Below are 26,959 nucleotides of genomic sequence, written 5' to 3' on the forward strand. Positions count from 1 at the left end.
TGAAGAAAGTTTCAAGAAGGAGCTAACACCTAAATTAGTGTTAAGCTCTAGGGAGACATCCCTCAGGGAGCCTACATTCTAGTGAGGATATCCAGGGCACCAAACAACAATAAAATTAAATATCTAGTGTGTCAGAGGGTGATAAATATTTTGGAGAAAAATGAAGCAAGACAAGGGAGAAAGGAGATGTGACTGGGTGATACTCTCTCTGGACTGTCAGGGAAGGCCTTCCTGGTAATGTGTGTTTGAGCAGAGACTTGAGGGAAAAAAGGAAACCTGACTTGTCGATTCTGGACAAGACTGTTTCAAAGATGAAGGTCCTAAACTAGTTTGACATATCTGAGAAATAGCAATGAGGCTTATGTGGCTGAGTTAAGCCATAAGGGGAACCACCATAGGAGATGTCAGAGAGGTGGTGGGAGGCCTAATTCATGCAGGACCTCAGAGGCCACTGTAAGGACTTTGGCTGTTAAGAAGTGAGGAGGCCTCACTCCACTGGAAGGTTTGAACAGAAGAGTAAAATGATGGCTCTGCTCTTGTCTCAAGAACAAGAGTGGGGAGACTAGTTGGGAGGCTAATGAAATGACTCAGACAGAGCTGATGGCGACTTCCAATTGGGGTGATAGTGGAGGATTTGAGAAGTGGTTGGATTCCAGATATATGTTGAAAGTAGACTCACCAGGATTTGTTGGTGGATCGGATGTGGGGTGTGAAGAAGGGAAAGGAATCTAAGATGTCCTTAGCTTTTTAGCATTAGTAATTGGGAGAATCAAGCTGCAGTTTACTGAGATGTAGAAGATTGTGGTAGGAGCATTTTGGGAGTAGATGGGATGCAGGTCAGGAATTTGAAATGCTTATTAGATATCCAGGTAGGCAGGTTAAACTGTCAGTTGGATTTACAAATATGGGGTTCAGAGAAGAGACCTGAGCAATAAATTTGGGATGTATCAACCTATAATGGTATTTAGGGTCTTGGAGCTGAGTGAGATCACCTGTGGAGAGAGATGTTGGTTTAGAAGAAGACTGAGCCCCGGGGTGGTCCAACATTTAGATCTTGGGAAGATAAGGAAGAACCAGCTAGTGAGGCCTTGGATTTAGCAACATGGAGATCTTTGGTGTCCTTTAAAAAAATAGTCTCATTGGAGTGGTGAGGGTGAGTTCAAAACAAAATGCAAGGAGAGGAATTAGAGACAATGAATGTAGACATTTATGTCAAGCAGTTACTCTTTAAAGGACAGCAGAGAAATGGGTAGTAGCCAGGGGGAGTGTGGTTACTGAGAAGGCATTTTTAAAGATAAGCGATACTAAAGACTATCTCTGGAATGCAGTGTCCTAATCGATCCAGTAGAAAGCGGGAAATGACAACGGTAGAGAGAGAGGGAAGAACTGCTGTAGCCATGTCCTCGAGTAAGCAAGATGGCATACAGGCCCCCAGAGCACAAGTAGACAGGTTGGCCTTAGAGAGAAGTGTTGACAGCCAATTCTTCAGTAGTAACAGGAGAGAAGACAGAGTGTATAGATTCGGATGCAGGTGGTGGGTGGTAGGAGCTCGTGGAAGTTATCTTTGTTTAGAGTTCTCAGAAAATATGAACCAAATTTTCGCCTGATAGGATAGGGCAACAGTTATTGGAAGATGGAAGAGAGAGGATGAGTTATGATACTATTTCCTGGGAAAGCAGAGAACACATGCAGTAGGAAATACAGTGGAATTGTTGGGCAGCACTAAGGGCCTGCTTTCAGTGACTGGACATTAATGACAAGTGAGACCAATGAGCATAGTTGTGTGTTTTCCTCCAGCCTGTTCTGTTGGGCAAGCACAGGCATGGGCAGAGTTGACAGAGAGAGATGTAACCAGGTTGTGGTTTGCCAGGCAAATAGGACTAAGAAAGTGCAGGCCAAGAGTAGAGGATTGTAGAGAGTGATGTAACAATGGACCATCAAATCTAAACTGGGTAAAGGAGAAAAGGTAACACATGAAGTGGATGAGAACAAGTAGTAGGCTCCAAAATTGTCATTCTCAATTGGATAAAGAATTTATAGAGTACTAGAGGGCATGAGTGGGAAAGAGAAGGTCATGGTTGAAGGATGGGATGCTTTAAATTAAGATTACTTCATGGATACAATTATGATAAAGATAAAGTCAGAGTATAACCAAGAGGGTGGATGACTGAGGTCAGGTAGAGGACATGAGTATGGAATAAGAAGTCAGGGGACGGAGCAGCCAGGATATTGAAAGGGTCATCTCATGGGTATTGAAACCACTTGATTTATGAAAGAAGTAGTTTCCTCTGGAGTAACAATGAGCAAGACAGTTTCAAACTGTGAGAATGCATGATGCAGAGGGAGGTATGTGGTGGTCTGCAGACAGCTGCAGCAGAGAGTGGTGAGTATGACAGTCAGATAGAGTTAGATCAAAGGCTGTTCTGGCCCTGATGGAGTAACAGGAACTGGATCTATCCTTCCATCTAAAACAACTGAAAACAAACAACAGAATCAAAGTATATGAAACAGTGGTGTTTCAGACATTGGACAATAGAGCAGGTAGGTAAAGCAGGACAGAATGCTTTCTCAGAATGACAGAGAACTTCCAGGCAGCAACACAAGACGGGGAGGTCAAGCAGAGCTCCACAGTTTTCCTAAGTTGAGGAGACAGTTGAGAATTCTAAGAGGACAGCATAGCTAGAATTCTTAGGGTGGAGTACCAGAGAGGAAGTTTTAGATCTGCGAGGAGTTCCTCTTGAGTCTTCAGCTGAGCACTCATTACCAGTTACACGTGAGGAAACTACCCAAGTCTGGAAAAAGGACTACCAAAGAGGAGCAGGTAGGACAATTCTCAGAGTTCATGCAAGACTGGGAATAGTTCACATTCCCAATAGCCAGAATGGAGAACCTCATAATACATAAGAGGCTGGGTTGAATACTCGGAAGGGCATTGCTTCCGCAGTAAAGACAAACAGGCTCTAGGCTAAAGGCTGCTATGGTTCCACCTAATAAAACTTAAAACTACTCCTTGAAAAGATCAGAAGTAACTTAGTATTCCAGAACATTGTTCAAATATATTTAAAGGAGTGAAAAAAAGAAATTCATCACCCAACGGGGTAAAATTCTGAATACCTGACATCCAAATCAGCAATTACCAAGCACGCTAAGGAGCAGGAAAATACAACCCATAAAGAGGAGAAAAGCAATCAGACTGGACCAAGAAATGACACAGAATAGAATTAATAGACAAGGACATCAAAGCAGCTACTGTGTATTACATATGTTTAAGAAGGCAGAAGAAAGCATATTAAGGAGAGACACAGAAAACATAAAAAGACCAGTGTTAAACTTCTAGAGATGAGAACGTTATCTGTGTTTAAGACCCAGATATACTGGGTAAGATTTAACAGCTCATTAGATATTGCAGAAGAAAAGATTAGTGAACTTGAAGATACAGCAATAAATACTGCCCAAAAGAAAACACAAAGAAAAAAAAGATTAAAAACAAAACCCCCACAAGTATCAGTGCAGGACAGTTTTAAGTGTTCTAATATACATGTAACTAGAGTCCCCAAATGAGAAGAGATTGGTAAGGGAAAAGAAAGGGCATGGAGTGAGATGAAGTGGTAATGGGGAGATGGAATAAAGAAATAATGGCAGAAAAATTTCTAAACTTGGTAATATTCATAAACCTACAAATCTAAGACATTCAAGAATCCCAGTGAAAGAAACAGCATGAAGAAAAGCACACCAAGCAAATCTCAGCGTGAATAAAACTACAGCAAGGCACACAATAATCATATTGCTTCAAACCAGAGAAAAAGCATCGAGAGAGAAGAGACTGGGCACTTTAGGGGGGTGAGAGAGTAACAGTGATCTGAAGTGGCTGGGGAAGCAGTGTCCTCAGGGAAGAGGTTTCAGAGGAGTGAAAAGGTGAACAGAAGAGGGAAAAGCTTGAAAGTAGAGGGATTCCACTGCTCCGCTGATTCTGACCACTCCAGAAGGCACAGTGGAAAGATTTGGGGAACTGAGGAAGTGGCAGGGATGAGATCAGATTATGGGATGCATGAAGCCATATTGGGATAAAGATGACCTGTGAATCTTGGGTCTCTCATGACCAAGGTGAACAGAAAAAGCAGGCACAATATGATGAGTCTCATAGTCTTCAGGGTAGATTGGGGTGGCGAGGGTGTGGCTTTTGGGGATAGGGGTAGGTGGTCTTGCCAGGAGCAAACAAAATGCTTGTCTGCACCCCAGCTGATGGAAGTGTGAGGCCTGGGAAGGACAGTTTTGCGAGATAAAACTGATTTCCATGCATCCACTATGGATATGTGCGTGGTGGGGTTTTCCCCTCCAATCAACTGTGTATGATGATTTTTAGGTACTTATTGTGGGGGCTCTCTTCCTGTCCCCAGTCGGTTCACCAGCAAAAGGAGTTGGCTCATCTGTTGGAAGGAGGCTTCCTGCAGAGTCTGGCTGCCGTATTTGAGTAGAATTTATTTTTATTTTCAGTCGTTTGGTTTTCCGAAATTATTCCCACACTTTTCATTGGATAGTTTTTGCACTCACGTACTGGTTGTAAATCACTTGGAATCTATTTAATATGAAGATCCTAAATGTCTCATAAGCCTATTTTGGGGGGTTCCTCATACCTCTCCTTCCAAAGTCATTTGATGTCTTTTTGATTACCTGGAACTATAGAGTCCTGCAGGTCAAGATTCATATGAAATCAAGAAAGCATTCTATTCAAAACTGAGCATCAGCTGAGGTGGATTAAGTAATACTTGGCAACAATTAAAAATAAGAAAGCTACAAGCTGTGACTGCACTGTTGCTTTATAATAATCTGCTTTCACAACTTCTTTATTCTTAGAAGTTTATATTAGCTGTTAATATTGTCATATATTTGATAAATGTCATAATTGAGTAGAAAAGTATTCTAGCTTTCAGCAGTAGTAATAGGAAATGTGTTTATTTGAACCACAGGGCTATAAACAATGCCTCAATGCTCACTTGGTGGCTGTTTACCTTGATTACAAACCAAATATTAGAAAAAAAATAAACATCATGTAGAATGTAAGCCTTAATGTCCCAAATCTATAAAATTTTATCTACTATCTCATAGGGCACTCAGTGTAACCTTATAAGAGCAACATTTTCGAAGTTCAGGATATTTATGACCATGAATGTACTTTTTATTAATTACGTTTTATTTCCTATGGCTATAATGTGGTTTTAAAATCTGTGTTCTGTTATTAGAAGCGGTAAATGAGCAGTATGTATGCGTTACTTGTTCCTGAGAAGCACAATTTTCTGTGGTATTCCTTCTGCCAAATTTTATTAATCATATTCAGATCACATAAAAATATTATAAAGCTAACTCAGTTCATACCACAAATTATCCTCAGTGTAGTGTGTATGTGCCTGATCTGAATCTCAAGTTTATTTTCCTTGCTGTGTTTAATCTGCATAATTACAGTTTTGTTGACTTTCAATTTCCTTCAAGCAGAGAAGCCCTTTGAAAACCAAACATTTAACCATCTCCCCTTTGCCAGAAAAAGAAAGGTCTGGGAAAAAAAATTGCATTAAACAGTCTAAGTCTATTCACTGTGAAATGGTTTCAAGGAGGTCTTGAGTTTGGGAAAAATTGCAAAAAATGTTGCCACCTTTGCCACATACTCAGTGTGAGCCACCTATGTGGTGTGGCAGCTACAAACAGTAAGGCAGCATTAATTTAGTAGTAAGAAAAGTGCAGCATTCCAACAGTAGGAAGATACAGTCCCATTACGTTATTCTGCCATAGTTACTGTGTCTAATTTGGGGTTACCTTATTTTTTAATTTTATATCCTCTTTTGCCCTGTTATCCATGTAACCGACACATTTTCAAAATGATTTTATTTGGGATACAAAGGGAAAAGCTATCTGATCCACATTATCTTCTGAAGTCCTAAGCCGTACTTTTTTTTTTAAACAGCGTCATTCTATAAGTTGAAAGCCATCTGATAAATCAAGAAAAATTAAAAGACCATTATATTAATAATTGAAGGGTTCTAATGCACCACCTCCTAAGACCCTATGACAAACTTGTCCTTGATTATAGGATAAAATAAGTAATCAGCCAATTGTCATTTTTTTCAGAAAACTTACAGCAATAATCTGCCATCTTAAACTTTTTAGGGGCAGTTTAGATTTTTTTTTTTTATTAACAGCTTGCATTTGAAAATTAGAAATTTTATATTTGAGATATAAAACTAAAATACTTTGTCTTTTAAAATTATTTTCTACATTTTTTAGTGTTATATCTGAATAGAGCTTTCTGATCATTCATTTTAAATATCAAGAACTAATAGAACTTTTTCCTCTATCCTTGATGTGCTCATGCAAGTTTTCTATTAAAGTTAGGATCATTTCATTTTCAGCACATAGAGTTTTTTCCCCTCCACGTTGGGAGTTATAGAGGAAGCATATACTAGAAGATAATCCCAATATGATTGAATTAAAAAAAATCTTTATTCTTAACATTGGACTTACTTGACAAGAAAATAGAAAACAATCCATATATTTTTGTTTCCTTTAGGTCTTCGGATAACTGTGCTTCTGACGTCCTTCCTGATGGTTTTGGGGACTGGTCTAAGATGCATACCTATATCAGACTTAATGCTTAAAAGAAGGTAAATCCTATAAGTCACTTTAAATTTTTTCTCCACATTTTTCTTTTTTGTTATGAGTGTACAATATATGTTGGTTATAAGCTTTTAGTAAACAGTTCCATTTTTAAGATCATCAAAGAGGGTCATATTTATAGTAGCTTTTTGTCCCTCTCCTGACATGATGATTAAATCAATGGGCATTTATTAGTTGTCATATGGAAGACACTATACTAGTTGTTGTATAAATAAAAAGAGAACAAGTTAATCTTTATGCTATCCAGGAGCTATAATAATCATGGGAAAATATAGTATAACATAAAGAAGAATAATGTAGTTAATGCCATCAAAGATTTATAAAATTACCCCTAGAGACTGAGAGTAGTTTTGGCTGAGGTTGTCAGAAGGAAGGGTTCATGACGAAGGTAACAGTTAAACTAGGCATTGAAGGATAAATAAGGTTTTGATAGCTATAGGTAGGAGAAGTTGCTCCAGGGTAGAGGAACAGCAGGAACAAAGGCACAGAGGCAGGGAAGCATAGGCCTCTTCTGGGATAGGTCGGTAGTTTGGTTTCTGTACAGCAGCATTTCTGCAACTGGGGTCCATGGATTTGTTCTCAGGGGGTACAAAGTATATGAAGATTTTTTAAAATATTGTTTTCCTTTTGGTTAAAAACTAAAATTTTAAAATTAAAAGATTTTTTAACCAATAATAATCTATAATTTTAAAACTTTTTTAAAATCAAGTATACTTGATTTACAATGTTGTCTTAGTTTCAGGTATCCAGCATAGTGATTCAATTACATATATATTCTTTTTCATTATAGGTTATTATAAGCTATTGTATATATTTCCCTGTGCTATACAGTAGGACCTTGTTATTTATCTAAAAAAAATTTTTTTTTGACTAGGATGCCAGTTTCTTAAACTAGTGTTTATCAAACTGGGATCCTTGGATTTGTCCTTTAGAGCCACTGAGAAAAATTTTCCTCTTTAAAAGGTCCCATAAATCACTCAAGTTTGGGAGACACTGGTCTACAAAATAAGGTTTAAGAATGGAATATGAAGAGATGAGTTTAGAAAAGGGTATCCTGATTATGAAGGGTATTGATACCATCCTGGAGAACTGTAATTCCTCGTTGGACGGTTGGGAGCCACTTAAACTCTTAATCTGAGCAGCAGTAGGATCAGACCTGTATTAGATAAACTACTGAATTGAAGTTTGTAGGATTGATTATGGAGGGTTGAGACTGCCAGCAGGAGACCAGGAAAGATGCAGTGAGAGCCCAAGCTGGAGTCATTCTTTTGTTTTATTTGTTTATTCATTTATTAGTTCACTTATTCAACAAAATTCACTGAGCTCCTTCTCTGTGCCAAGCTCTCTTCTGGGCATGGGGGATATAGCAGAGAGTACAACAGAAAAATCCCTTTTTTGTGGAGTTTACTTTCCAGTTGGGGAGACTGGCAATAAACTAGATAAATAAGTTAAATACATAGGATGTGTTATGGAGAAAAAAAATAAAATTGGAAAGAAGGATTTAAAATGTCAGGGGAAGGATGGTGAGATTTCAGAGAGGAAGGGCAAAAAAAGCTTACTGGGAACATAATTTTTGGGGGTAAAGCCTGGGGAAATGGATGGATGATGCATTATGTAGGGGACAAGAATTCCAGGCAGAGAGAACAGCAAGTGTAAAGGGTGGGAAGGGAGGAGCACCCCTGGCAGGGAGGCTGGTAGGGCTGTAGCCGAGGCAGAGACTCCATGGGGAGAGTGGTAGGAAATGAGACCAGCACAGTTATGGGTGGCGGTGGGTGTGTGCGATGAGCTCCTTTAAGACCCTGTAAAGACTTCAGCTTTTTCTGAGCTAGGAAACCATTGGCAGCTTTAAGCTGAGTAGAACTGTGGTCACAGAATAAACTGATGCTGGAGGTCAAGGGCAGGAGTAGGGACACCAGCAAGGGAAGCAGCACAATAAACCAGGTGAGAGATGGTGGTGGCTTGAGTCATAGTGGTGGCAGGGGTGGTGGTGAGAAGTGGTCAGATTCTGATTACATTTTGAAGGATTTGCCAATGGATTGGATAACAAGAATAATAGAAAGTGAGGAGTCCAGAATGACTCCCTGGCCCTGGGAAGTTGTGGGAATGGAAAGGATAGCGCAGATGTGAGGCAGAACAGGAGAAAAAGGGATGGGAGGTGATATGATTGAGGTTGCACACTGGAGACCGAAATTATTGATTCCATTGACAGAGACACAGGACACAGGAGGAGGAAGGAGTGGGCTTTAGGTGCAAGACGCTGACTTTCATTTGGAGCAGAATCTTTCAGTTTCAAAATAAATGCTGTTAATTTTCAATTTTTCAAAATGTGTTATCTTTCCAGAAAATTTAGAGTACAAGTGTTTCATATTTTAAAAGGCAGACAGCAAAATCTTCGGGGTTCCTGTGGAATGCTGGCCTTCGTTTCCTATCCCTCTGAGTGAGGTTTTAACAGATGAGTTTTCATTGTTTGACATGTTCTTAATTTTTCAAATATCCAGCTTTTTAAAAAAAGTTTTTTTACAGTTTTTAAGTACAAATTTCAGTTTAAAGCTTAAGCTTTAAGCTTAAATTCAACAATGCATTCTTTAAAATGCCTACTTGTATTTTTGTTAGCTTTTCTTCTGCTTTGGGCTATCCATTCTATTGCTTCTCTCTAGTCTTATATCCCTTCATATCCTTTCCAGACATAAAATTATAGAAATAATAAAGAGTAAAAACTCTGTGTTGGTGGAGAAAGTACTATGAAAAAGAAATAGAGCTCATAAAGAAATGAAAACAAAGATAGGAAAGAGAAGAAAGAGGAGTAAAGAGTTCCGAGAGATTGAATCTTTCATAAAAAGAGAGTATAAATTGAATTTTCACCCTTTGTGTGTTCATCTGTAAGGAATGTGGGGATATTATCCCCATGAAACGAGACTTCATTTTATGTTCATACAATATTTCTTTTGAGCAGCACTATTAACAATGCGTGTGCAGCTGTTAAAATGAAAATGCTCCAATTGGAATACGTATTTTTGACTAGTAGCTTCAATAGATCACCACTTCTAAGCTTCAGTCTCCATCTGACACTCAGCAGGAAGGGATAAAGATCTTTAATATGCATTTGGCCAGCACTGAAAGAAGGATTGAGCAATCTGTGTGTCTGTGCCCCTGTTTCACTTGGAGCTTTTTGAGCATCTGACTCAGCCTTCTGGACTAGCGTCTCTGCACCCTTCACTTCCTGTATTTTAGCTTCTATAAGTCTTAAGACATGAGAATAGCAGCTTTCTGACAAGTCCTTCCTCAGTCACAACCATTATTACCACCTTCCTAATGGTATTCTACGTCTGCATAGTATCAGTATTTCTTTTATCTGCGTAGTACCAATGAAAATTCAGGAAAAATTATTTTACCACTTTTCTCTTATTAATATCACAAATAAATAAGGAACTTAGAATAATGAATTATAAAGCATTTCTTCTTTTGTGATTGGGAAGCAAGTCATACCAAACAATTTACAGATGGCATTGCTCTGTAGTGTGAAATACTATATGGCATATCCAGTAAACAATTTATAGACTTCTAGAAGGTGAACTTATAGTAGGTTATATCTCCTTTTTTTTTTCAGAGTGGGGAGGTAATTAGGTTTATTTATTTAGTGGAGGTACTGGGGCTTGAACCCAGGACCTTGTGCATGCTAAGCATGCACTCTACCACTGAGCTACACTCTCCCCACCTGGGTTATATTTGCTTCTAATCATCGGTGTATCCAGTGATTCCCATAATGTGTTATCTTTCAATTCAGTATAATTTTCATTAATACTAACAATAAATAACATTCACTAATGTGTGTTAGATAGTTAAATAGGATAATTCTAGTAAGCATAGACTTTCTAGAAATATACTCTATTGTGAAATGCTTTGCAGATCGCAATACTACATTTAAAATGACCATACCAGAAAAGATGAATTGTTTAGTGAACGGTTTTATAACTGCTTAACTATCTGGGAAAAAAAATGAAGAAGAGCCTTAAATCTCTGCTCTGTCACTTAAGTAAATTCCAACTGGATCAAAGATTTAAATGTGAAAAATGAACCACAGAAGTATTAGAAAATGAGACTGGTTTTTAATAATCTTAGAATATGGAAGGCCTTCCAACTAAGGCACAGATCCCAGAGAGCATAAGAAAGGCTTAATACTTTTGACTACATAAAAACATAGAGTGTCTGCATGATTAAATATACTACAAAACAAAGTCAAAAGATAAGTTAAAAACTGTGAAATGTTTGCAACAATAAGACAAATGGATTATTTCCTTAGTTAAAAAGAACTCTGTCAAATCAGTAAGAAAAATAGCAAGTCAGTAGGAAAATGGGTGATAGATATGAGCAAATAATTACAGAAATTGAAAATCAAGTGACATAATCTTAAAAGATGCTTGGCAACCTCATCATAGTTAAAGAAATGACAATTAAAAGTGCAATTAGATGTCTGTTTATTGGCAAGGATGAAAAAGTCTGACAATGTACTGGGTTGCCTGAGGTGGAGAGAAAAATAGGCACTGTTGATGTGCGAGTAATTTGGGGTATCCTTTTCAGAGAGCATTTTGGCAGTGTTTATCAAATTCATAATGCACGTGTCCTTTAACCCAATACTTGTCCTTCTAGAAAATTCACCCGCATACAAAGCTCTACCAGTTTGTAAGGTCAACCAAGTATGTGTGGCTTTGCTTTGTAATAGCAGAAGGCTGGATGCAACCCAACTATCTTCAGCAGAAGACTAGTTACGGTGAAATATATAGTGGAATGATATGTAGCTCTGGAAAGGTTCTGAAAATGCTGATTTGGAAATATCTCCAAGATATCATTGAGTTTTATAAAAAGACAAGGTTTATAACATTGTGTTTAATACACTCCTACTTAGTATTTGTCAAGGACTGTTTCTGAAAGAAACCATTACCATTGGTTGTTTCTGCAGAGGATGCCTGGGGAACTAGAAGTCTGGGGTGGAAAGGAGATTTACTTCTTATTTTATACTCTTTCCTCTTCTTGGGAATATCTTTACCATGTGCATGGATCACTTTTTGAACTGAAAACACTAATTAGGAGAAACTGAAATGACCACATCATATCTTCAACAATGAGAGTAAGAGAAGGAAAAGTGAGGAAGGGTTATATGTAAATTTCCTCAGGATAGAAATATAAACCTTTTGATATAGAAATGAACAGTTGGTAGATTTAAGAACTAAGACTTCTCTGTAAAATACGTAGACTTCAGATCCGTGTGTTTTAAAAGTATTGTCTACAGACTACCTGCTTATTAAAGATGGAGACCCCTAGGCCCCACTCCAGTCCTACTCATTTAGTCTTAACAAGCGCCTTTAGTTAATTTTAAGCTCATTTAAGTATGACAATGACTGCCCTAGGCACATAGCATCCTCACTTTAAATAGCATTAAGCAAATTGCATTGTGCTTGCCCATCCTACGGCATAATCACATAATATTTTAATGTCTTATTTTAAAGCAGATTAAGATCTACCTTCTATTTAAGAATTTTATTTGCCCCAGTTTGACTCTTAAAATTCCAGAGTTCAGGTTTCATGAATGTATTTCTGCATGATGGTCAGTTGAGATTCAGTTTAGAAAGGTTGGTAGGAGATTAACTCCTCATAATAAACGTTTAACAGGGGGAAAAATGGAGTAGATAGGTATGTAAAATGATCTTTAGGGTTTGGAGAAATACTTTTTTTCCCTTTGATTGTCTTTGGGGTATGGTTATTTCTGAGACTTTTTTCTAAGGACCCACAATATCATGATATGAATTTTTAAATTTACTTTTAAATAGATACATATAGAAAAGTACATAAAACATTTATGTACATTTAGTGAAGTAATCATAAAAGAGACAGCCATGTACCCATCACCTGGTTTAGAACTCCAGCAGTCCCTTGAGTGCCCCTCCCTGATTTATAACCCTCTCTCTCCTTCCTGTAGTCATAATCACAAATGTTGATAGGATTTTCAGAGTAAACTGAGTTGAAAGTTATGAAGAATATATTCAAAGTCTGTTGCAAATGCCTGTTTATTCTTTTCTTCTGAATAAGAATTTGCCATTGATTCTTTTTTCCTCCTTAATACCAAAAGGACCAAACAAGTAAAAGATTATTTTATCTGCAACAAAATCACTATAGGAACAAAATAGATTGGCCAGAAGTAGACCTTGATAATAATTTAACATATAATAATAAACACATAAATCAGTAGGATTGTCAAAAAGATCATGTTTTATTAAATAGATTTATCTATGATGTGTTTGGGCAAATTGGTTACCTATTTTTAAAATGTGGATATTTAACCATATGGCATGCATTAAAATATATTCCAGGTGGATTGATGAGTTGTATATTTAAAATGAAACAGTGTAAAGGAAAATGAATCTTATCCCTAAAGAGATTGCTTTTTCCAGGCATAAAGCAATGAAAGAAATCACAAAAGTAAACATTTGTAGGTTTGACTACATAAACGTTTGAATCCCTATGCTTCAGAAGAAATCATAAAATTAAAATGCAAACTAGGAAAAATATGTGTTGCAAATATGATAGATAACATAAAATAATGTAAAAATATATAAGCACTTTTCAAAAGAGAATGGGAAAATGGACATAATATACTTTTAAAATGTTGGTTTCCAGATTTCACTTTTTAAATTCATAATTTAAGTCAGCACTTATTGACAGTCCGTGTGTTAGTAAAGTATAGGTTAAGCTGTGTAAAGAGATCAAAAATGCATGAGCTCAATAAATAAAAGTTTATTTTTCTCCCAAGAAACAGTATAAACGTAGTGGGCTACTTCAGGCAGTTAGGCAGCTTTGTTCCAGGGACCCAAATTCCTTTTCTATTGTTCTAAAATCCCCTAGCATGATATCCTTGTTCAAGTGGTCGAAGCTGGCTCATTGCCATGCTTTCATTTTAGCCCCCAGTAGGGGGAAATAGGACATCCAGGGCAAGTGACTCCATCTTTTGGTGGTAACTGGGAAGTTGTATATATCAGTTCTACTCACATCCCAGTGGTACAGACTTAGTCACGTACCTATCTGCAAAAGAGGCTGGAAATGTAGCTCAGCAGCCATGCCCCCAGTTAAAATCAAGGATGCTACAACAAAAGAAGGGGAGAAAGGATATAAGGAGACAGTTAGTAGTCTCAGCCATCAGGTGGCTCCATGTATCCACATTCCCCACCTCTTCCCATACAGAGAGCATACTCATCCTTCCTCAAAGGAGGAAACCCACAGTCCTGTCCAGTTATTGCATCCAACTCAAAATCCAGAATCTCTGGCTTCTGTCAGGTCTTTGTGGCTCTCTGGGAATATCTCCTTTGATTGTTCTTTGTTATTTTTGGCTTCATCCTCAGGAAGGCTTTCTTTTGGTCCATTATTCTCAGTGGATGTACCTAAAGTGAATGTTGAAGAATAGGCCATTCTTGGGGCTCCTCAGCTTTTGTGTTTCACTTTCCACCTGGTACTGACTTGGGGATCTGAGGCTTGCTTTAAGAATCTAGCAATCTTAAACCTTTGTAGAACCATTTTGTAGGGTTTTGGTGATACATTTCTCTCAAACACTTAGTAGGCTTCTGCTCTATTTGCATCTAGTAGGTTCATTTAAATGTAGCCACACCCAGAGATTTTTACTTCTGACTGTGGTTTTAACATCTGCTGAATCTCCTTTCCTTTACAGGCTTTTGTGCTCAGCCCATCCCTTTTCCCTCAGTTTCATGGTGGCCACCTGAATGCCATCTGAAAAAACTTAGACCTGGATAGGAAAATAATACCTTTAATGTGATTTTGCTGCTAGCTAGGCTCTGAAAGACATTTTATTTCCTGCTATTTAAGTATACAGAAGAAACCTGAGGGTTCAAATTCCTGGATTCTCATTAAATTTGCTTTGTAGGCCTTGGGTAGAGAAACTTTCTTAGTAGAGTCTTGCCTCTTCCATCTATGCTTGCAAACCAGCTACCCCTTGCCTGTCTCTACCTCTCTTGTCATGCCATCCTCAGAGCAGCAAGGGGCAGAGAACAGAGTAATGTTCTGATTTTTTCTAACAAGTTCCATGTAGTCTCAAACAGTGGTTTTGCTGCATCTCACAAATCGCCTGCCTTTTCAGCCTGCAGCCTAACCACTAAGTCAGTGCCAAATGTGTTGTGTCTTTCTGAATGCAGAATCCTAATTCTGGAGCTAATTTCTCAATCAGGGAACAGTTAAGCTGTTATAATGAGGAGACTCAAAATATAATGGCTCAAACAAGGTAGTATTTATTTCTTATATGTTAGACAGAGTTGGCAGCTGGACCAGGGCTTAGGCAGCTCTGTTCTACAAAGGGACCTAAGTTTCCTCTATCTTGTTGCTCCACTAGGGAGATGACCTTGGCAGGACAGTCCAAAGTGGATTCATCAACACTGTAGTCAGATTTCATCCCACAGGACGAGGGAGAGGGAGACCAGGGGGAGCATTTTGTCCTCATGGAGGTGACCTTGAAATCCTCCCACTCTGATCACGTTGGCCCAGACTTAGTAACAAGACCCCACTTCACTGCAAGGGGAACTTGGAAATGCAGACTATGGCTTACCCCAGCAAAAACCTGGGGTGCTCTGTAACTAAAAGGAAAATAGAATGGACACTGGGGGATAGTTAATTGTCTCTACTACAGGCAAACTGGCTATCTATTTAGAAGGAAAAGAGTATTTTAGATCCTCATTTCATGCCATGCATCAAAACAAATGCAGATGAACTAAACAGTTAAATAGTTGGAAAACAATATATAGGAATATTTATCTAATTTCTACCTAGGAAAGTTTTTTCTCCTAAAGCATGAAAAACAAAGGAGAATCAAAAAGAGAAAAATTGATAGACCTGACCAATTACAAATTGTTACATGTTATGGTTCAAAAAAGAATAGACCAATAGGAAAAATTATTTGTCAAAATAAGAATAACAACAGACAGATGATGTATGTATGTTAAGCACTCATTCAAAATAAGAAAAATTATAATTTACCAATAGGAAAGAAGACCAGTAGTCAAAAAAGAAATGCAAATTAAGGAGCTGCCTTTTGGCCTGACCAAGTGTGGTCGGTGGAACAACTCCGCCCCCATCCTCTAAAGATGTCCTGTTCTAACATCAGGAACCTGTGAGTATGTTCTGTTACATAGCGAAGGAGAGCTGTCGTTGCAGAGGAATTAGGTTTGCAAAGCATCTGACCCTAAAATAAAGAGATTATCCTCGGTTATTCAGGTGGGTGCAGTGTAATCATAAAAGTCCGTAAAAGAGAGACAAAAGAGGGAGACAGAGAGATGCAGTGTGAGAAGGACTCAGCCACTGGCACTGACTTTGAGGATAGAGGAAGGGCCAGGAGGCAAAGGATGCAGGTGGCTGCTAGCCTCTGGGAAAGGCGAGGAAGCCAGTTCTACTAGAGCCTCCAGAAAGGAACGCAGCTGTGTCACACCTGGATATTAGCTCAATGAGACCCATGTTGGACTTCTGACTTACAGACCTATGAGGGAATAAATTAGTGTCATCTTAAAGCCACTAAGTTTGTGGTAATTTGTTATAACAGCAATAGAAAACATATCAAGTTGTTTGTGTGTGTGCATGTATTTTTTAAATAGTGATATCCAGTGCTGTTGAGGCAGGCACTGTCGACCACTACTTTTGGGAATGTAAGTTACTACAAACTCTTCTGAAATGCAACTTGGGAGTATATTTCATAAGGTCTAAAATGTTCATACCCTTTGACTTATTGACCCTTAGGAAATAATTTGGAAATGGCAAATATTTTCATACAAAGATTATCAAATAGCATTATTAACATCAGCAAATAAGTAAACATTAGGAAAATGTTCAATGAGGTTTTATATCTGTATGATAGACTTTCATGGAGCCAGTATCATTATGATTATGAAGAATGAAATGAGATAATGCTTATGATAGACTATAAAGTTGAAATGACTTAGTACATAAGACTTATAGGCAATATGATATCTGTGATTAAATGTGCCTAAGTCTTTATTGAGAGATGCATTGAAAGAAAAACTGAAAGAAAAAAAAGACTGAAAAATCTGAATATTACTAGTAGTTATGTGAGTTACTGAATTATTGAATTTATGGATTTTTTTCTTTTTTATGCACTTCTTTTCTATTACAAGTTTTTATACTTTTTAACTAAGAGGGCAAAGTAAAAGTTATGAGACAAGAAAAACATTATGGGATCAAAGACTTCAACATAAGACAAGATACAATAAACCTCCTAGAAGAAAATATAGGCAAAACATTATCTCATATACATTTCAAAAATGTTCTCCTAGGGTAGTCTACCCAAGCAATAGAAATAAAAGCAAGAATAAACAAGTGGGACCTAATGAAAATTACAAGCTTCTGCACAGCAAAAGGAACCATAAATAAAACAAAACGATATCCTAAGGAATGGGAGAAAATTTTTGTAAATGATGAAACCGACAAAGGTTTGATCTCCAAAATATATAAGCAGCCCATATGACATAATAAGAAAAAAACAAACAACCCAATCCAAAAATGGGCAGAAGACCTAAACAAGCAATTCTCCAAGGAAGAAATACAAATAATCAATAGGCACATGAAAAAATGCTCAATGTCACTAATTATCAGAGAAATGCAAATCAAAACTACGATGAGGTATCACCTCACACCAGTCAGAATGGCCATCATTCAGAAGTCCACAAATGATAAATGCTGGAGAGGCTGTGGAGAAAAGGGAACCCTCCTACACTGCTGGTGGGAATGCAGTTTGGTGCAGCCACTGTGGAAAACAGTATGGAGATTCCTCAAAAGACTAGGAATAGACTTACCATATGACCCAGGAATCCTGCTCCTGGCATATATCCAGAAGTAACCCTACTTCAAAAAGACACCTGCACCCCAAGTTTCATAGCAGCACTGTTTACAATAGCCAAGACGTGGAAACAGCCTAAATGTCCATCAACAGATGAGTGGATAAAGAAGAGGTGGTATATTTATACAGTGGAATACTATTCAGCCATAAAATGACAACATAATGCCATTTGCAGCAACATGGATGTCCCTGGAGAATGTCATTCTAAGTGAAGTAAGCCAGAAAGAGAAAGAAAAATACCAATATGAGATCGCTCATATGTGGAATCTTAAAAAAAAAAAAGAAGAAGAACATAAATATGAAACAGAAACAGACTCATAGACATAGAATACAAACTTGTGGTTGCCAAGGGGGTGGGGGGGGTGGGAAGGGACAGACTGGGATTTCAAAATGTAGAATAGATAAACAAGATTGTACTCTGTAGCACAGAGAAATATATACAAGATCTTGTGGTAGCTCACAGCGAAAAAAAAATGTGACAATGACTATATGTATGTTCATGTATAACTGAAAAATTGAGCTCTACACTGGAATTTGACACAACATTGTAAAATGACTATAACTCAATAAAAAATGTTAAAAAAAAAAAACCAACATTATGAGATAAAATGTGGGGGGAGGTAGATCTCTCTCAGACCAGGACTAAGTCCATTTTTCCCTGTACCTTGCTGAGAGATTATCGTATTTGGCCTTAATAAAAATCCTGTGAGATAAAGTACCTTTAGGGAAATTGAAACAGAAAGAGAACAAGTGATTCACCAAAGATTATACAGTTAATAAATTTAGCTAAGACTAGAAGCTGAGTCTTTTGATATCTAACCCAATATTCTTTTCACTTTTTTTTTATGACCTTTCTATAACTGGTACTTGATAAGTTGTTAGTCTAACCATTATATTCAAGACCATTATATTCAACTTTATATTCCCTTCAGTGTGTGGCTGCAGGTACCTTGACCATAGTAGATACACAGTAAATATTTTTAATTGGGTCATGATTGGCCAAAATTGTTAAAGGATACAAAAGTGAATAGATTTTCATAAAAGAAAACTGAAGCTATGGTAAAAGTCTTTAGAAAGCCCATTCCTTTTCACCATTTCACTATATTCTCCCTTTCCAACTTCCTTTTTCCTGTAATTCATAACATCTCTGACCCTTTTTATTGCTGTCTTTTCTTGGGCTAAATAAAAGGAAACTATTTCTAGCACTTTTGCCCATTTTCAGTATCCAGGAAATTCTGTAGCAGATGATGCAGGCTGACTAGGAATTAGGAATTGACAGAAAACTTGGGAACCATCAGCATATTGAGTGTTAGAGGTAGGTATTTTTACAGATTCTAAACCATTTCATATTAAAAATACATAGAATTTAAGTTAAGAATGCTGGGCTTAACACTGAGGAAATATCTGCTGTTTCCAAAAAGCTGACTAATGTTATCACCAATGCTAGTTGTAATAAGGGTTTATAAAGTACTTCTCCACACAAAATAAAAATATGCCAAATACTGCATGCCTTTAGGGCTGAGAGCCTTGGGTTTTCTTAACAATCAATGATTTTTATCATTACTGTTATTAACAGAGAACCTTCAGAATGAGGCCATGTAATAGTAGAAAGATTTGTGGACTGATGAAATCAGACTTAATTTTGATTTCTGGTCCTGGCTTAGCCATTAGCTAGTTTTATGACTTTGGAGTTCCCCCAACTAATACTTTTTGGAGAAAGGAGAGTTATAAATAAGTTATGAAATAAGTGTTATTTTAAATGTATTATTGGCCTTTCTGGAACTCAAGTTTTGTAACTATGAAATGAAGAGGGTAGGTTACCTAGCTGAGGTTTGAAGTCTCTTCCAAGTATAAATATTCTAATTCTAAAACATCCTATTTTTTTAAGTAGAAAATAATTTAAAATCATAGGTATTTGTTTCAGAATGTCAGAAAGCGAAAGGTCGGGATGCCAGAATATCACTAAATACAAGCTAAAATGTCAAGTACGTGAGAAAACGTGAACTACAGGCCTTCAGTTTGAACTTCAGCTGTTGGCATTTGTTTGAAAAGCTATATAATGTATTGGATAATATGAAAAGGAACACAGCTGTGCACAAATGCCGTGCTACGTGCCCCTGAGTCTCAGCCTCTCCACGGGCAGGGGCAGCGGTGGGGGGCTGAGGTACATGGCCGGCAGATGTGGCGAGGCCGGGTTAGCTGCCCCCAGGCCTACTGCAGGCCACCGAGCCTCGGCAGTACTACCCTGGTACCCACTTGCTCGTCTCTAGCATCTGGTTCTGCTGGTGCTGGAGAAACGCTGAGCTCTAATCTTTCTTTCAGCCCGCCAAGGAGATCCCCCGTCTCTCACCCATCTTCCACCTGGCCTGTGGGATGGCACAAACCAGGCCTCAGAAGTAGGCAGAAGCTAGATAAGGAGAAAAAAGGACAAAGAAAAGAGACCCAAGGGAGAAGGAAAGAAAAGGAGGTTGGGTGGGGGAGGGGGAGACGAGGAAAGGGAGTAAAGGAAGGAACCGGTGAAGGGAGGCTGAGGTGCAGGAGCACAGCATCCCTGCCCCTTGGCACGTTTGTCACGGCTTGACCTGCAGAAGTCAGGACACCTGCAGTGAATATACATGCATGCCAGTCTTCATCAGGCGTGAAGTCTCAGGCAAGGAGGCAAAAGTTCAACCCCCTGAATTAACTGGTCAGCTTCCAGAGAGCTCCCTTTGTGCTACAGAGCTCATTGCCCAAGAGACACAGCTAGTCCTGCCCACCCTCCCCAAGTGCGCTGTGCCTGAGACAGTGCTCAAGCCTTGGCCTTGCTCTTAACCACCCTTAGTGTCTCTCTAAAAGCTTTATTTCCAGCATATTTGTTAATCACTTTGCTTTTTTGTATTGCTGAATACACACTTTTAAAATGTGTAAGTGGAACTGATGTAATGTGTGTGGTGGAGCTTTGCGAAGTTTGTAGAGTGCAGTTAGTTGTGTATTCCAGTGACGCCACCTCCCTGTACTTGGGTCCTGGAGAGCATCCGTGCTGCCTTCTCAAGGTTAGGGATTTAGAAGCCATGGTCCTTACCCACAAGGAACTTACCTGATACTTGCAAAACAAAACCAAAATATGTAATGATGACACAGGAAAATTAACATCATTATGTGATTTACTTCACTTTACTGGAGATTGTGAATCACTCCTCTTTTGTTTTTTGTTTTTCTGTGTTGTTTTTAACAGTCAGCCCAGATCAATAGGTGTACATTTCTGAAAGCCACCTTCTTTCACAAGTGCTGAGAAAGCATTAAGACTCACAGCGAGTTGCTTTTATTTTACAGGATGTGAAGACAGAGAGACTTTTCAGTTCAGACTGTTCGTTTAAGCTGGGTGATTTTCCTCTTCACACTGTCAAGCTTATATACCTCAGTTTTGTTCTGGAATCTCTTTCTAAATACTAGAATGAAATAATCTAAATCTAAGTTTCCATTTCCTCACAAGTCTGACTTCCTTCCTCAGCATTCTTCTGATCACTGACCAACCTCCTTGTTGGGAATCCAGTGGTTACGTTTCAGTTAAACAATCTTTCTGTTTGATTTGATACTCCTGGCCTTTCACCCTCATCTTCTCAAAACATTTTTTTCCTTAGTTACCATGACACCAGTCTTTCCTGTTTTATTTCTTTTCTTCCTGCCTCTGTAGTTGTTCCTTCTCAATCGTCTTTCTAGACTCCTCTTCCTCTGTTTCTAAAATGTGGGTGTTCTCCACATATTGGACACTTTTACAGAAGTATGGGTAACCCCCCTGATACCCTGTCATGCATTTAGCCGTGTCTAATGTATGACCTTAACAACCCTCCAAACTGTCCCCTCCTCTGTATCCCCACTATTGTTGCCAGTACTGCCAATGGGCCCTTGTCCTGGGCTCCATGCCTGAGTGTCCCAGTCTGGCTTTCCTTCAGCTTTGCTGTTCCCTATGCAGTGAGGAATCTGTAGGGCGGAGAAGATGTGTCTGCCCTGCCTACCACCTTCTAACTACACAAGACCCCAGAAATCCCTGTAACAGGCCTCTTTCTTCCAAGAGTAAACTGCACCCTGGTGTTGCTCCCTCAGCTCAAGAGGTAAATAAAGGGCAGATCTTTGGAAGGGGACAGATGCATCTTGGGTGGAGTTGGGCCTTTAGGTCCGCATGGGTACATGTACATGTGAAGCCCCTAATGTTATAGGTCAGAGCCAGACATGCAGAAACTCCCATTGGTATTCTTGTGACAGACCCCGCAAGCTTAGGGCCAATTATTGCCTTATTTTTTTTAGATTCGTGGTATAGTGTTGGTAGGTAACTCTTCAACTAATCTTAGAGATTCTTAAGGGCAAGAGCTTTAGCTTTTTAATTTTACATTCTCATGTACCTGTTCCTATCACAGTGCCTACCCAATACACAGTGACCACTCAATACATGTTTGTTGAATAAGTTAAATAATACAGCTTGTATTGAACAATTTCTAGTTATTTCATCTCCTTAATTGTCATTTTAAATAATTTATGGCAATGTTTGTATGATTGTATTATGTCTTAGGGCCAGTATTTTTCCAGAAAAAAAATACCTCTAATTTTGCATTGCTATTAAATGGGAAAGCTAGATTTTATATATATAACTGAATTTTAATTTTAAGTACTTTTTTTGTAAGCAAATTAAATTTAATTTCAAAATAGGGTAAATTAATGGTGGGTAACAGAAAACAGTGTCAGTAAAACATGAGCATCTTGATGTTACAGATTGGTGTTATACCATGGTTACCAGACAGCAGTGCTTCTAACCAGTTATGTTAGTAACTGCCAAGCCCGAGGGACTCTAAGATGCAAGTGCAAGAAGGAGCAGGACTAAGTTCTGGAAAACTTACAGATGCTGAGAAGAGCAGGGACTGGGTTTCCCTGCCAGGTGTCCCGTGAAGTCAGAGGGTAACCCAAGGTCCTGTAGGTCTCAGTTCTCCTACTGAGCTCATTTAGGAGGAGTGCAGCTTGTGTATGATGACCTTTAATGCAAAAAGCACATGATTATTTAAATTAGAATAATTTTAAAACACCAAACCAGCATGATTTTCAGTATAATTTTTCACTTTGATAATTCATGTTTTAGGTTGGCCTCCAAAGTTTAGTGACCTTTTAGACTGAGAGCCCATCTGAAATGTCTCTAGTGCTATATTTGTCTGGATACCCACCTCAGCAGGTGTCCATGTGGTAGTGAGAAATACTCTGGTTTGAGAATTGAATAAACTGGACTTGGATGATCCTTATGTTATCTCAAGCTCACACGTTCTATGACTCTTATGTTTGCTGCTTGGAAAATAGTCTGTTCATGATTTTACTGACAAGTAGCAAAGAGGTAAGCCATGGTAATAGTTTGAGTTTTATACTTTAATTTTCAGGGGTCGTACTGTTTCATCAGTGTTTTGTTTTTTTAAATAGATTATTTCTTCCATGTTCTCTTTATACTTTTAACATTTTTAGGCGTAATAAAACTTATATTCCAGCTCTTCTCCTTCTCAACTTTATTAAAGGTGTTAAATATCAAAGCAGTTACCTTTATGAGCCATGATGCTCTGTCTGATGGTTGTACCATCACGAGTCATGATTAAAGGAGTCGTGACTAAAACCACCCCATGACATAGTTTCAAGAACACGATGAAATTGCTGTGACAGCTTGGGATCCTCCGGCGTTTGGAGGAGGTATTTGGCTTATAAACAGTTTAATTGTTTTTGTCATCTAGAAGACAATTCCCCTTACGCGAGAAGATTTTTAAATGTCTTTAGTTTTCTTAATTTAGTAACATTAATGATGCTTGGAACTATTTTGCCTTCGAGTAATTTCTCCAACATTTACAAAGATGTTGAGCAGACTTTAATTCACATATTTCACTTCCCACTCACTTATGCCTCTACATAGGCCCTACCTCTCCCCACATGCCTGGTTATTATTTCCTTCTGCATTCGAAAAACTTTTTCTGAGTAGCTTAAGGTGGCACTTGTCAAGAAGAGGATTTGACACCCTCATGGTGATTAAAAAGCAAAATGAGCAAAAAGAAAAAGTAGTTAGTGTCACGTGTATGTCACATACGCTGTTCCTGCCCTTTCCTCTACCTTCCAAAGCAGAAGAGGTTGACTCGCCTCCCTTTCTTGTCTGTGCTTTTTGGACTTCTGGCTTCTTTTCTCCTTCAAGGCTACTCTTGAATGTGACTGTGTATGTTAAGGTGGAGGAAGAAATGTGGGAAAGTGTTTTCAGGTTCCCTGTTGAGCAAGGAACAGGACAGAGCATTGACTATAATACTGAGGAAGGATGAGCCAGAGAACAAATGGAGTGGAAGAAGAAACCACTGTTCACTCACCCGTATGATTAAAGTCACAGTCAGAGCACTAGGACTGGAAGGGACCTAGTGGTACTGTGATTACAGGACCTCAGCCTAACAGATGCTCAAGACATGCATATTGAATTTAGACTCATCTCATTTTGCAGGATAAGGAATGGAATCCCGCAAAGATATATTAACCAGGTACGTTCAGCTAGTTAGATGCAGACCAGATAATCTGATTCCTCGACCAATTCCTCTTCTATTAAGATTCTTTAATGATTATCTTCTTTTTTTGTATTCCCATCACCTGGCATAGAGTAGGCATGAAATGTTGAGCTCAACTAAACTGTATTACTTGTAGGGCTGGTGGCACTTACTAGGTCTCTTTATGAGTGGCAGTCTGATAAGAGTATGGATTTGAGGGTCAGACCTGGGTCTAAATCTCGGCTTTGCCTGTTAGCACTTGGGCAAGTTTCTTTATCTTTCCAAGCCAACGCTTTCACATCTCAACAAAATAATAACTTCCACACAATGTTGTGACAGTAAATGAAACAAGTTTACTGGCAGTATTTAGTTTGGTAGGCAGCACAAATCAGAGACTTCAGTAAATACTTGTGAAAGGAGTAAGAGCTGCCTGTTGCTGTATTTGCTGCCCCTCACAGGGCGTCACCATTCCTTGCCTTTCAGGTGCGTCATCGTGTTCTTTACAGACGAGTGTTCTCAATACCGTAGTTGTCTGCTGTTTGGCTAACTTCTCTTTGTCTAGAAAATGCCCGTTTCAACTACCTCACAGCCTTTTAATTTAATTCCAGACTAATCCACGGAGGACAGCTGTTAAATGGATTGGCAGGTCCGACTGTAATGAACGCGGCTCCGTTCCTCTCCACAACGTGGTTTTCCGCAGATGAGCGGGCCACTGCCACGGCTATTGCATCAATGCTCAGTTATCTTGGGGGAGCCTGTGCATTTTTAGTTGGACCGCTTGTTGTTCCAGCTCCCAATGGGACGTCGCCTCTTCTTGCTTCAGAGAATAGCAGGGCCCACATTAAAGATCGCATAGAGACTGTATTGTATGCAGGTATTTTGAAGTTTATTTTCTTCCTGTTGTATTTTGTCTGTTATCCCCATCCCCTTCACACTACCAGATCATTTCTTATGAAGCAGAGGACTAACGCATACATATGTGCTTTCCTTGTCACATAATGTGGAGATGCCTGTTTAAAACTTACCCTTTCTAGGAAGTTATTAAGTTTAAGATGAATTATTGCTACATGGAAGGTTATTTCTTAACGTTGCCCTTCCCATCCATATACAGTTAAGCACTGTATAACAGAGTGTGTGGTGTCTTTTCTAGATATCTTATCAGTATAAAAAAACTAAATGTCATGATCCACAGTAAACATTCATGTAGCATCTGTTGGTAAGTGTTAAGCCATTTTCCCCTTGCAGTTTCCCTGTTATTGATCATGTTCTCTAACCGTATAAACCTAGCTCACCCACAATTTATCCTTTTCATTTCCTGCTCTCTGTATGTTTAGTCTATTAATAAGGGCTACTGGCCTTTTCTAAACATCCTCCTGATCCCTTTCTCTTTATTTCTAGAGTCAAGCCCTTGTCTACCCTTAGATCTCCTTAGATATATCTCCTCTCCCCATATGCCTGTTTTTTATTTCCTTCTGCATTTGGAAAACTTTTCATAAGTGTTTGCTATATACCAAGCACTGTGCTAAACCCTGGGAACTGGTAAGATCACTGATGAGATAATTATAATACAAATAGAGATATACAGAGCTTGAGAGGCCTAACTGACCTGTCTCTGGGGAGAGATTGAGGAGTCAGGGAAGGCCTTTCACTAGGAACGTGATAATTAAAATTAAGAATTTCATAGGAATTCACCAAATGTTCAAGTGAGTTAAGGTATTCCTTATAGAAGGAACAGCAACTGTAAAGGCAGAGAAGGTATGAAAGAGCTCAATATGCCCGGGGAACTTTCTGTAAATTACCAAGTTAGAATAGTGTAAGTATGTGTGTTTGGGTATAGGTAGCAAGTGGCAGAAAATGAGGCTGGAAAAATAAAGGACTAGATTATGATAACCTTTGTATTCGTTCATGTATTTACTTATTAATTTAACGAATTATATTACAAATTACAATTAATTTAGCAAATTATATTGTATTTACTTATTAATTTAACAAAATACATTTTGAACTCCTCTGTTGTATCTGTCCGTGTACTAGGCACTGAGGTAAATGTGGCTCCTGCCTGCACAGAACTTAATGTGTCCCAAAGGATACAGACTAACCAACAGTAGTAAAATGAGGTGGTTAGGGGTATAACCAAAGGCCTACAGTTGCTCTGAGAGCTCAGAGGAGAAGCACCTAACCCAGATTTTAGAGGTCATGTAGAGCTTCCTGGAGATGCAGCATCTAAGTTGGATCCTGAAGGATGAGAGAGTTAGCCAGATACAGGGGGCAGAAGGAGAATATCCTAGAGAGAGAGAGAACCATGGAGGAGAAACCCAGTAAGGGGGAGAGCCTGCCACATTCAAGCAGCTGAAACCCCAGAGTGGCTTATGTCTGGTGAGAGTGGAGACAGATGAAGCTGGAGAGATAAGCCAGGCCATACAAGCCTACTGAGCAGGGCTGAAGGGTTTGAAGGTCACCATATTGTTGACAAAGGGCACACTCTGAAAAATTTTATACCAGAGAGTTATATGATGGGATTTGCATTTCAAAATATGATTTGGAGGGAATAAAAGTGAAATTAGAGGTGATGACAGTAAGTAAAGCATTTAATCCTCCTGTAGACAACTCACTCCTTTTAAAGAAAAACGTTGAAATGTAACAATGAGTAAGTAAATAAAACTGAAAGCAGGTAAAACATAAATTTAAGCTTTATTTTGGTTATATCCTTCTTTTTATTGAAAGCTTAAGCAATCACCGTGTCTTTTAAATGACTGGATTTTAGGCACTACTGGGCTTGTATTAACGCTCTACATCCTCTGGCTTATGGTTCCCATGCAGTCAAGCAGAAACCCCTGCTCAGAGCTTCCAGCTATTGCTTCAGTGCTTTCAT

At 38.6% G+C, this 26,959-nt stretch overlaps 1 protein-coding gene across 2 annotated transcripts in view; it reads left to right on the top strand.

Moving 5' to 3' along the window:
* Positions 1-26,959, top strand: part of SLC49A4 (solute carrier family 49 member 4) — a 79,006-nt gene that overhangs the window by 2,654 nt on the left and 49,393 nt on the right. For both annotated transcript variants that reach the window (XM_032480452.1, XM_006189856.2), the window contains exons 2-3: positions 6,560-6,653; positions 24,696-24,961. In XM_032480452.1, the coding sequence (XP_032336343.1) occupies positions 6,560-6,653; positions 24,696-24,961 (360 nt within the window). The remainder of the gene's footprint in view (positions 1-6,559; positions 6,654-24,695; positions 24,962-26,959) is intronic.

This window comes from Camelus ferus, chromosome 1 (assembly GCF_009834535.1).
Source record: "Camelus ferus isolate YT-003-E chromosome 1, BCGSAC_Cfer_1.0, whole genome shotgun sequence".
Lineage (NCBI taxonomy): Eukaryota > Metazoa > Chordata > Mammalia > Artiodactyla > Camelidae > Camelus > Camelus ferus.